This window comes from Sitodiplosis mosellana, unplaced genomic scaffold (genome assembly GCF_009176505.1).
Source record: "Sitodiplosis mosellana isolate CC-2019 unplaced genomic scaffold, AAFC_SMos_1.0 Smas_scaffold_14, whole genome shotgun sequence".
NCBI classification, from domain to species: domain Eukaryota; kingdom Metazoa; phylum Arthropoda; class Insecta; order Diptera; family Cecidomyiidae; genus Sitodiplosis; species Sitodiplosis mosellana.
In genome coordinates, this window is record NW_022595256.1 from 620,080 (window position 1) to 632,642 (window position 12,563).

General features: G+C 38.7%; 1 protein-coding gene across 1 annotated transcript in view; it reads left to right on the plus strand.

Annotated features, from left to right (window-relative positions):
* LOC129567998 (zinc finger protein 729) overlaps nucleotides 1-12,561 on the plus strand; it is a 46,999-nt gene extending 34,438 nt beyond the window's left edge. The window contains exons 2-7 of the mRNA XM_055445471.1: nucleotides 277-2,416; nucleotides 2,506-2,898; nucleotides 2,979-3,350; nucleotides 11,859-12,062; nucleotides 12,132-12,291; nucleotides 12,381-12,561. Of these exons, the coding sequence (XP_055301446.1) occupies nucleotides 282-2,416; nucleotides 2,506-2,898; nucleotides 2,979-3,350; nucleotides 11,859-12,062; nucleotides 12,132-12,291; nucleotides 12,381-12,530 (3,414 nt within the window). The 5' untranslated portion in view covers nucleotides 277-281 and the 3' untranslated portion in view covers nucleotides 12,531-12,561. The remainder of the gene's footprint in view (nucleotides 1-276; nucleotides 2,417-2,505; nucleotides 2,899-2,978; nucleotides 3,351-11,858; nucleotides 12,063-12,131; nucleotides 12,292-12,380) is intronic.
* The last annotated feature ends 2 nt before the right edge of the window (nucleotides 12,562-12,563 follow it).

The following is a 12,563-nucleotide window of genomic DNA, read 5'->3' on the forward strand; positions in this document are numbered from 1 at the left end:
ATTTGCGAGAAGAAGCGAAAAAAACAACAAAATTTTTCTCGGAACTTTGGATGATGGAAGAGATTTCAGTTGAATTAATTAACGTATTGTTTTTACTAACGTGGCAAAGTTTGTCTACAGATGAATTACCATTTGTGTGATTTAATTGAATTGTGAGAAGCGGTGTACTAGTATTTCGTTGTTTCATTCAGCAAATCTTGATTAATCTAATTGAAGCGACTTGAAGGCCATACATATTGATTTTTTGCCATTCTTTTCTTCTTCTTTTTTTTGCAGTCAAAATGCTCGAAGATCTGGAGGAAGATACACACTTGTGCATAAAGTGCAGTCACACAATAGTCGGTCTGGAGGAATATATACGTCATCGAAAGAGCCAATGTAGCAAAAGTGTTTCATCCGCCGCATCGTTGAACCGTGAAATAATCGACACTAATCATTCGTATCGATCGTTTGAATTCACTGAACCGCCATCTGTTAAGCACGATAAGCAATTTAGCTTTAATTATGAAATTGAATCCGTTCACCCCGACCACGAAGATTCACACGACGATGTTGTTGTGTCGACGGCCGGCATATTGCCATCGCCAATGCATCAATCGGAGAAAGTTGCCAGCGACTACAAAACAGATCCAAATAAATCGCTATCGGAAAGTTATGATTATAACTATGGTTTGGGCGCTGATGTTTTTTTCTCGCTGCTCAATTTGCAGAGTAGTTCAAAATCGAAAACGCAAACGGTTACGGCAAATGTTTCCGCCGATGGTGCAAGTTCTTCGTTAATAAAAGATAGCGATAAAATGTTGCATCGAAAGCAAACGGACTCGGGTGGTTTATCGCACAGTGAGCATATAGATGATTGGATTAACAGTGGTGCTTCGACCAGTGGCACCGATAAACTTATGAAAGCAGTGAATGCCATTAGCGGAACAAAGAAACATGTATACGATTCACCTCAATACAATTACGATTACACACATGGTTCGCCGGAGCACAATTACGATGATGACGATGATGAAATCGAGGAGGATTTGGTCGAAGATGTTGAAGATGTTCCCCCGCACACTCATACTGGCGGCAAGTGGAAACCCTCGGAAAGAAATCGTTCAATGCACACCGCATCACGATGGTATGAGCGTTGGGATATTCCCGAAGAAAATAATCAACTGCCATTGACGTCAGCAACGGCCGCGACCGGATCAAATGAAGAACTCGCTGAAAATGCAGACGAATTCCAACCACCACCGAGCCATACAAAAGGCAAATGGGTGCCCGGCACAAAAATCATTAAACTCGATTACAAACACAAAGAGCGTCACGATTCCGAAACATTTACCGAACAATTTTTGTGTCGAACTTGTAATCGCAAGCTTTCGTCGCGAATCGTTTATGAACGACACCTAAGGTCAAAATTGCACATGAAACGCTCTCAACCAGAAAATGAACTGGAACAGGCATCGTTGCCACTGCCGAACATTGAAGAGATTGTTGGCAAAAAATGCTCCGCCAATTTGGACACACAAATGAAACGAAAGCGAAAAAGAAAGGACGAAATTGCATACATCAAAGAGCACCCGTTTAACGCAGTTAAGAAGCGGAATCGTCGCTTTAATTACATTAAATGCGGCGTGTGCAAAACGCGATTACGTACATTCATCTATGGGAAACATTTAATTTCACATTATCATTACCGACGAATGTTTAAAAATCCAACGGAATCGTATGCTACGATATTGGATAATATTCATCGAATCGTACTTCAATCACCGTATCAATGTCAACCATGCCGATTTTATGCAAACACCCAAGAAATGTTTCTGCGCCACTGGGATTCGGATGAACATTTTGAAACGGTTTCCGCTGTCAGTGGACAATTTTGGTGTGCATTTTGCAAATTCACTTGCGATAGTAACGAAGATATGCGTGCCCATTTGGTCGGCATGGATCATCAGGAAGTGGCTATGGCCATTAATAGGTCAGTGCCGATAATTTGCCGCAAAAAGAGTCTTATCCAATGTGATGAATGCAAAGAAGAGTTTTCCTTTAACATCGAGCTGCGTAAGCATGCACCCAACTGCACGGGATCGAAGCCATCACTCGGCACAGCATCAGATCAATACCAGGGAAAGTTTTATTGCTCCACTTGTAAGGAATGTTTCGCATCAATCGTCGCATATCAACGACATGCAACCTCCGTTCATTCAACAAAATCCTATTTGTGTGGCCCATGTGGTCAATCCTTTCCGGAATTGGAAGCAGCGAGGCGACATCGCGTTTCGGCTGAGCATAAAGTTCAAGCGGCCCGCATAAAAGCAAAGAAAACTTTGAAACGTAAATGTGTGGTGTGCGGCGAAATGCAAGATGATTTACTTTTGCTCAAAGAACATTTAAAGCTTGTCCATCCAGAGCACAGTTACTCGTATGTCACAATTGTTCACTTTTTTTAAAATACGAATTATCATCGAAATAATATCAATAATTGCATAATTTTGATTTGTTCAATTGCAGGTGCTATTTTTGCGCACAGAAATTCATTCTACCACAAGAGTTAAGCCGTCATATTCGAGACAAAGTGTGCAGAACCGATGACAAGCCACCGTGCAATGATGTATGTCACGAAGGCGATGATTTGAATCCAATGTCACTTCTAGAGTTGCCCATAATTTCGGATATCTCACAAGATGATGGAGTAACCAATCTGATTGTTACATCACAAAATGATCCGTCGACGTCAGTCGATGCAACCGCAGCAGAGTCCCTAGTTCAAGAAAATTATCTAATCATTGAGCACGCAACTGAATTAGATTTGGCCCAAAGTCAGCTTCAATTGAAGGACGAAGCCGGCCCATCAACCGAAGTGGAGCATAAAATTCTTTGGGGATGCAAACAGTGCGAGTTTCGGTAATATAATAGGCACATAAAATACCCTAAGTCAGTGTAGCATTTTATATTATTTCTCTTTTGTTTGGTTTACATTGTAGCACACCGACTGAAGCCGAGTGCATATTCCACGAGATGCTACACAAATGGAACATCTGTAACGACAATAAAATTCCATGTCCAATTTGTAATCGAACATTTGGAAAGAATTCACTGCGTTGTCACTTGCGATTGCATACAAACGAACGGATTTTCCAATGCGATCAATGCGATTTGAAATTTACGCGTAAAGCTAACCTTAAAGAGCACATCCAACGTATTCATTTGAAGCAGAAGAAGACCGATCCGAAGAAGCAGCCGTCAGCATTGAATCGACTGAAGCAGAAAAGTTCATCGTCGCCACACCACCACCAGCATCTGAAGAATGAACAATTATTTGAATGCTCAATATGCGAAAAGAGATTTTGGAAGAAGTAAGTCTTTTTGCTCTCCTCCTTTCATCCCTTTTCCATTAAATGGAACATTTCATAATATGTGTTTTCAAAAGTTTAAGTATTGTTTATTTCCTGCATGCATTCATTCATTCAATTTGAGCACGTTGAAAAATGAGCTGTGAAAGAAGAAATATAATCGAATAAAAAGTTCTAAATTTGTTCTGAGCACTGTGTGTGTTACGGGGACGAGCAAGAATTGGAAGCGGCGAAAGCGACGAGAAAAAAAACCAGCAGAAAATTATGAAGTTGTACAAGTTCACAAACGTTAACCTGCACGCATAAAATACGCTTGCAGCCGACGCACATTCCCATAAAATACTTGTCGAATTAAGTACCAAAAATACAGTGTGCTCATGCATTTAATACTCGACTTTATATAAATTTTTGCCTTGTTGCCTTTTCGCACTTGTTTTATTTTTCGGCTGGCTGATGGTCCCTTCTTTTTCCTTTCTTCGTTTGATGCTGGTTGTAACCTTTATTTAGATGTTTTTATAGCTCATTTTAGTGTATTTCATTTAACGTATATTTCAGAACGGCAAAAGCGCGCACGTCACCGCTGCCGCTGCTGTGAGAAGAAAACAGAGGCAGTAGAGGAACCAGAAAAAAAACAATAACAACACACTGGGAAGGCGCGCAATGCTGAATGCGTGGCAATTTGTGTGTTGGTGTCGCTTTGTTTAGAGAGACAGGAAAAGAGAGTTAGCCGCTTCGTTTCATTCATGTTATGACGTTATATGAGAGTGTGTATCACAATGAACATTTTATGATTGTTGTTCACTTGATGCTCTTTCTCTCGTTGGTTAGAGTTAACATACACCAGTACCGAAAAACATACCCATACACACAAACATAGGATATAGATCCCAAAATTTAAATAAAGTAACGTGTTTATGTGCATTCTATGGAGTGTGAGTATTTTGAGTATTTAGCCTGAGTAATGCATACGTGGAGTGAAACATTTTCCCGAAAATATAATACACACAGAGAAACGATAACCGTCTCAATAATTCAAAATTAAAGCGCAGTTAGTCGAAATGGCTTGTAGCAATTTGTCGGTAATAGCTCGGCATATTAGCCCCCGAAATGTGCATGTAAAAACATGTGTTTGGGCCATCTCTCGTACATGATAGTGGTAGAGTGTATCAAGATATTTGTTAACCCACCTCGACCAAAAACCCGATGTTCACGCCACAAAGCTCTCAATTTGCTCAAAGATGATGAGGAACGAATGGCAAGCGATGACGTCCAGATTTATCCAACAATCGAAATGAAGACAAACCGATATGCTATGCAGAAGTCATTGTTGCTGAAGCTTTTCCAAATTGATATGTCATGAAAATGTATTGATCGAAAAACTCACTTGACATCTCTACAGAAGCGCAAACCGGACGCAACGCCACTGAGCATTGTTCACAAAAGAAAATTAAAGAAAATTGCTTGAAAATTGCTTTCAAAAGCCAAAAAGCAATTTTTTCGCTCTCCAACCATCATATCAAATGCAAAAGAACTTAATATAAAGTCCATTTTTGCCTTTTCTGCAATATGTGCACTGCACATATACATACAGCACACAAATTATGTATTACTGTTAATGCACTGAATGCATCAGGCGCAAATTTTGCACAACCATAAGCATATTCGTTATATTTAGCATGCAAAACCAGGGCAGATTTCACATATCGAACCAAACAGAGACGCAACACTGTAGTTGTTATTGTTGTTGTTGCTGCTGCTGCTGCTTTATTAAGGACTATTTTCGTCTGTAACATGCCGTAAGACTCGGAATATTGCATGCTTTACTCGGCTTTTGGCTCATTTAAGTATATAATTTTCGGGATGAAAACACATGCTACCACACATTTTTCGTACAGTTGCTTCGTAAATCTTCAAAGCACAGCGTACAGCGCACATAGTATGCGAAGAGAGAGAGAGAGAGAGAGAGAGAGAGAGAGAGCGAGAGAGAAAGAAACAGAGCTTGGAATTCATATTAGTCGGCTGAAAATATAATAGAACCGAAAAATATGGCATTAACAAATGTGACGATGCGCATTTGGTTTAGAATATTTGAAAATATTGGTATGTGCTGCGTGAGTAAATTTCATTATTTGCAGGAAAAGAGACATTAATGTGGCGCGCCTCCAATTACGCAATTAGGAAGTGCAGTTATTCAGGCCTGATAGCCATTAAACTTTATACTGGGTATCTCTCTCTCACTCTCTCTCTCCTCCCTCTCTCTCTCTCTCGCAGCAATTTCCGAGGATGAAATTGTTAGTGAGTGACTGAGAGACGCAGCAAGAAAATTTTCACATTGCACATTGGTATTTGACTTGTGAAATTCGCAAATGACTTCTAAACAAATTACACAAACACATGCCCGAATTAAACTGCATTGCGTTCCAAAAGCATCAATTTGAAGACAATGTTGGTGGTTTGTATGCTTGCGATACTCCATTTGGCGGCGAATTGAATGAACCGAATCAAAAGCAGCAAATTTGGCCAATGCCATCGGAATATTGTGAAATGTTGAAAATAAATGTGTTATTCCCCATATTGCCTAAGTTTTGTTGCCTATTCCGGCTCATGCCGATTGCCATAATTTTACGATTTTGAATACAATGATTCGAAATGCATGTGCATAAACCTCGGTAATATTGATGGTGCTGTCGTATCAGTACACATCTCAAAACATCCAAATACAGCAAAAACGGCTAAGGCGAAGACGACGAAAAAGTCGCATCACCTGTGTATGCATGTGACCATTACTAATAATATACAAGCCATAAATTCGCATTCATCTTGAACGATAGCCATTAAACAATATTTCGAATCTCATGCGCACCGAAAAAGGTGTTCGTGTATGTATCCGCTCTCTTGAAATTGTGTTCAATTGATTCCAATAAACGATCCCCATTTCCGATGTCAAATGACAGAGCGAGCGAGCGAGCGAGCGAGAGAGAGTATCCCATATGCAGCCGAGTATTATTATCACCAACATATGTATCACCTCGATATGGAATCGGTTACCGATTGCACCGACGTGTATCAGTTGTAATGCAATCAACTCACTGCAATTTCAACTTCGAAAAACCGACATGAAGTGAAACATAATTATATTGTATTTCGGTTGCATTCAGTTTATAAACAATATTTATGTGATCGAATCCATTTGATCGGCCCAATGCAATGTGAAACCGAGCATTTTCGGATTTGCAACAAATTTTCTAATTGGGCTCAATCGAATTTGTAGCACCATTGACACATACACGCTTCCCATTCTATTTACATATGTGTGTAATGCATACTTCAACGATACATACACACACACACACACACTCACAAATCCACGTTGTCCGAAACATGAATTGTCCAATTCTTTGCATGATTTTAAAATGGATGCGCCTATGAGAGAGAGAGAGAGAGAGAGAGAGTGGCGGAGATTCGTTCGGCCACTTGAATGCACTGCATAGATCATTGGGTAAGTTTTCGCGTGAACTACTTCAAAATCCGCACGTGCAGCAATGAGAAACGAAATTATTTTCCTGCCATCCAACCAGTCAGCTAGGAGCTAGCCGATTACTGGAATGCAAAATATATTTTCGGTGTAGATAGTACTTGCACGCTACCGGTAATAAATTAGGACGTTGCAAAATAACCAAATAACCAAAATGTAAACAAACGAAATAAGCCCTGAATAACACTAAGAAAACGCCGGAAATATAAAAGCCAGGCTATAACTTAAAACTGGGAGACAAAAGTACGTACGTGTGAGTGAAGGGCTTTGCTCAGCTCTCTCTCCACAATGGCTGCAGCCAAATTGAATAAATTTCAAAATTTTCCGTTGACCCTTTTCACCGTGTTCCAGCATCCAATTTCGCTATTATGTGCGCGCTCTTTCTCTCTTCGCTCTACGTGTCTCTCTCTCTCTCTCTCTCTCCCAAGCTCCATTTTAAAATACATTGTGGACCGCTGTATTGCAATTGTAATTCTTTTTTGTTGTTCTCTTCTATTTTAAAAATTATCCATTGAAAAGAGGAGAGTTTCACCAGTGTGCAATGCCATCACACGGATGGAAAATAGCAACAAAAACAATAAATAAAAACTGAAGCGACCAGTGTAATGGATTGTCTGTAGATCGGGATTATGATTGCAGAGTAATAAAAGAAATATACCTGCAAAATGCTCGAATCTCGCTTCTTCTTCGCCTCTTTTGTTTTCGGTCGTTAGTGTGTGTGTGTGTGTGCGTCTGTGTAGATGTGTGCTGTTGTCGTTTTGTCTTTTTTCGGTGCTGCGCTCGGTAAAGTTCTTTCCTATTGGATTAACCGGTTTAATATGTATATAAATGAAATTTTTTGTTGTTGTCATTGCAATGCACTTTTTGTTTTCTCCGTTTGAGTTGCTTCTATTTTGTTACACAGTCAAAATTGCTCCTTTCATTCGGATAGATTTGAACCGGTGGAATATAAACTTGCGATGATTTTGTAAAACTGCCTTCGTCCATTCCTTTCATTTTGGACACAATGTTTTTGTCTAGTAGAGTGCTCTTACTCTCCTTTAGCATCACCGTTGTGCCGTGGCGTAGTCGTTATGTTTATTTTCTGCGTTATTTTATTAGTTGCCGTGGTGGATTCGTTCGCAGTGACATCGGTTGATTGTGAAAACGGCACGAGGGCTATTCATTATGAAAATCCATATATGTAGAAGAAGAAGAAGATGGAAAAAATGCAAAAAAAAGCTCGTACGGACACGACGAAAAGAGGAGCATGGATGAGAGAGTGGGAGAGTGCAAAAGGGAAAAACGCTGATAAATAGGGAAAACAGTAGTAGCATCAGCAAGATAAAATATAAATTCAGTTGCGGCTTCCTGTACACATTTAACGTCCATAAATAAAGAATAAGAATTTATGTAAAAATTTTAAGTACGCCAAACAACAATCACATACACACACATGGCAGGAGAGAAAAGAGAGGCAGCCAGCAACGGTCCAACAGGAACAAAAAATCCAATTCGCACAATACATTTATTTATGTGGTCGAAATTCTTCGCGCTTACGATGGCATTTTCGTTAGTCCAAACTCCAAATAGTCTATTCGTTGCACTTACAATCATACCACCCATTCCATGCGACACAGAAACACAGAGACAGAGAGAGAGAGAGAGAGAGTCACATCTCATACAAGTCGCCAAGTCGAAAAACTGAATGTTGCTGAACAAAAGCAAACGTGCCCGTGCCACATACACCCATTGAGAGGAGAGTATGTATACATTGTACACGCTCGCGATATATTCAGACTCACAGTTTGGCTCTCAAACGCCAAAGGACCGAATGAGCTGCGGCTGAGAGCACTGAAAAGAATCTCATTGTGTATGAAATGATCTGAATGGTGAATACGTCAGGTTCAAGTAGGTAGGTATTCGGTATCACACCCGAAAAATGGCAGCGGCACGAAGAGGACAACGACGAGTGGAATGGACAGTGCTAACATAAAGCACAAGCAGAAAGAGTTAAATACAGAGGATGAAAAATAATGTCGCAAATAGAAAAAGCTGCAGCCCGCAAACGTGAAGAGCAAACATAACAAAAAAAGTCACGGGAGGAAGAGAGAGGAAGAAAGAGGATTAAGAGAAATAATGATAATAACGACACAGAAGTGGCAAAAGACAACGAAAACAGTGGCAACTTGAAAAACTTTGAATTCCCGTACAATCGTCAAAATGGAAAATTCCTTGCATACAAGCGAATATCAAAATTTTCCACTGCCTTCATGCTTATGAGATGACGCGGTTTTTATGCATTGCATTTTTCTGAAGTATAGACAACATTCGAATGTGTACAAGGAATCTCTTGATGTTTTAAACAAAACTTTAACTTGCAACAATGACCAAATCGTCTATCTCTGCCAACAATGGCCAAATTAAAATACGGGATCCAATGCAAATGGTGGATAAGAACACAACTCGGAATAACAAAATATCGTTTCAAACTTTATTTCCACAGCGAGAGATGTTTCTATCATTAAGTTTTTATTTGCAAAGAAATGGAAAATAGTGAGGATACATACTGAGAAAGCGGGAGAATACAATATATTCGATCATTTGTAGATTAACGAACTTTTGGGTTCTTCTGGTGTAGTAGTCAATCCATGGGCCCCTAGACATAATTCCATGGACGGACAATACATTTATATAGGCAGTCTAAGGTCTGTCCGTGGAATTATGCCCGGGAGCCAATCCATGTGATGATGAACACATATTGAACCTAGGAACGTATCAAAACTATGATGAATTTTGTTTAATGACATGATATGACCACATGATTTTCCTTTCCAATTCAAATTTTCATAGCTCCATTGTCTATATAACAATTGATAAACTCAAATAGACTCACATTTTTGGAAACAGACATTTTTTTTTCAAAACAATTTCGCTATCATTGTAACAACAACATGCTCAATTTTCCCTTTGTTTGGTATGTTGTACATGAAATTTCAGTTCTATAAAAAGTAACGATGCGAAACACACGGTCGTTAGTATGCCTACAACTTGTTTATTGGTCAGCAAAATGTAATTATAAAAGAATTTTCCAGCGGTTGGCATTCTTGATTCTACCCGCTTTCAAGACCGAACACTTTCCACTTTTCCTAGGGGCATTTCTCACGAAAAGAATGAATGAATTCTTATAAATTTTGAAAAATTTCTTCCATTCGATCGGTCTGATTCGATCAATTTTTATCAATTCGTGTAAATAAATGTTCATTTACACTGAACTTGTGTTCTGGAAGTGTGTTTTGGTGGATCTCAAGGATTGTTCAGAACTACTCCCGGTTCTGGAAGTGGATCTTCAGGATGGGCCAGGGCATTGTCAAATCGGATCTGGTCCATCCTGAGGATCCACCAAAATCCACTTCCAGAATCGGGAGCAGTTCTGAACGATCCTTGAGATCCACTAAAACCTACTTCCAGAACACTTTTATTCAAGCAATATCGTCATTTCAGTACATTTTCTTACAATTTCAATAAAAAAGAAGAAATAATAGACATTTTCGCACATTTGCTCAAATTGTTTGTGTGAGAAATACCCCTAGCACTTTTCGACACCGAACATTCAATATGCTTTTCGACACACGAATTAAACATACATTTTTGGATCCTTTTTTGTGCTTGTTTCCATTTTTTTTAATGCTGGGAGAAAGCGTTTTTCATAAATATTGTGCCCTCGCATTTGGTGCTGAACGACAATGTGTACTTTGTGTTATCTTTTTTTAAATTAACAAGTCTAACTGAATTCAAACTCTGAGTAGATCACATTTTTTTGCCATCTGAATTCATGATTTACATGGGTCAAAGCAAGCAATTTGGAACAAAGTTCAAGTACAGAATATTGCTGCACTCTTCGAATTGAAAAAATTTCATTCATCAACCTTTCATATGGCTAAAAAATTCATGATTCATGAGGATTCATTCGAATTACTGACTAGAAAAAATTGTAAGGAATAACTTTGTTCGGTTCTTTTGATTAGATTTTCGTCATCAATCGTTCGAAATATAGTTTGTTTGGATCTAGTTTGATAATAATGTTGGATTAGTTTTTTTCTCTTTTTCTGGTAACAAATCGATATAATCGGCACGAACAAATCTCGTAAATTGAAGAAAAGACAAAACGCAATACGTTCGTCGTCCAATAAATTTGAGGAGGTCGTGAATCTGTGGAGGCGAAAAACCGGGCAAAAAGAATATTATAACATAAATAAAAAATGCTAACACAATACAATTTGGCCTTTTTGATTCAACAAAATTTGCTAGGTATACGTACAGGGTGTGCGACAATCTGTTTGGATGTTCTATGATTTTTTTATCGGTAACTTCAATCGAAACTAGATCGAATTCACTAATAACAGTGACTGAAGCTTCAATTTTGATGGGTGATTTCCTCTGTTTTCAGTCGAAAAAAAAAACTAAATCAAAAGCTTAAATCAAATCAAACTGTGCCGTTGACCATCTATTTGCAGCAGTCGTTGTTCTACACCCGGTGGTGGTACGCAGAATAACAACAATAACAATGTACACATTCGAATAAGATAATACACATAAAATAGGTTTAGTCGAAATAGCGTGTTCCAATGCACACATAGAACGTTACCAACCGACCCAAATGTTATTTATCTATGCTGTTTTTGTCCATTTTTCCGGCTGCTTTGATATACACACGCATATATATACACACATTTGTGTGTTTTGGAACGGAGAGCAAAAAAATGGAAATTTTTCTCCATTTAACATGCGGATCAACATTGTTGATACGCATATAACAGAAGGTTTATCCTTTGATGGAGTTTTTTTCCGCTTCATTTAACATCTTCAGCGTGTTGATATGTCATTTTCGATTTTTGGCGAATTCGTCATCCATTTTTGTGCGCTGATTTGATGCGATAATGGTTTCGTTTATGATTTTCGTACGACTAATCTGTGTGTATTTCCTTTTTTCGCAGGAGTTTACTTGAGCAGCATATGCATTGTCATCGTGAAATGGTGTCCGTTAAAGTGTTTGAATGCCCGGAAAAGGGTTGCTTATTCAGCGGACGTAGTGCAGCCGAACTGCGTGTACATCAGAACACTCATTCAGACGAGAAGAACTATCATTGCACCGTAGATAATTGCAGTTATAAAACGAAAACTAACGCATTGCTTAACAGGTTGAATCACAAATTGCCTGTTGTCTAGAGTACAAGTTCACAAAAAAACTAATCAAATTTTCATTCCAGACACATCAAGTCTCAACATCAAACCGACTCCATTCAATTATTATGTCCCCATTGCGATTTCCAAACAAAAGTTTCGAGCCATTTGAAACGACACGAACGTATTCACAGTGGAGATAAGCCATTTGCCTGTCCACACTGCGATTACGTTTCCAACAATCCGGTATGTGATTTTATCGTTTGTTTCAGCAAAATTCTAGCCTTCATTTTTGTTCAATTCTAACAATTTGGTTTAATTTGTTTTATTCTCAGGAAAATTTACGTAAACATGTGATCAAATCAAACAAACACCCTGGACGATGCTTGTATGAGTGTCAAACATGTTTGGCACCACCGTTTGCTACGAATAATTCAAAAGAATACAAATTTCATCTTGTTTCTGTGCATAAAGAGAAGAAATAAAATTGAAGATACTTTCAATGAACAAACCTCATT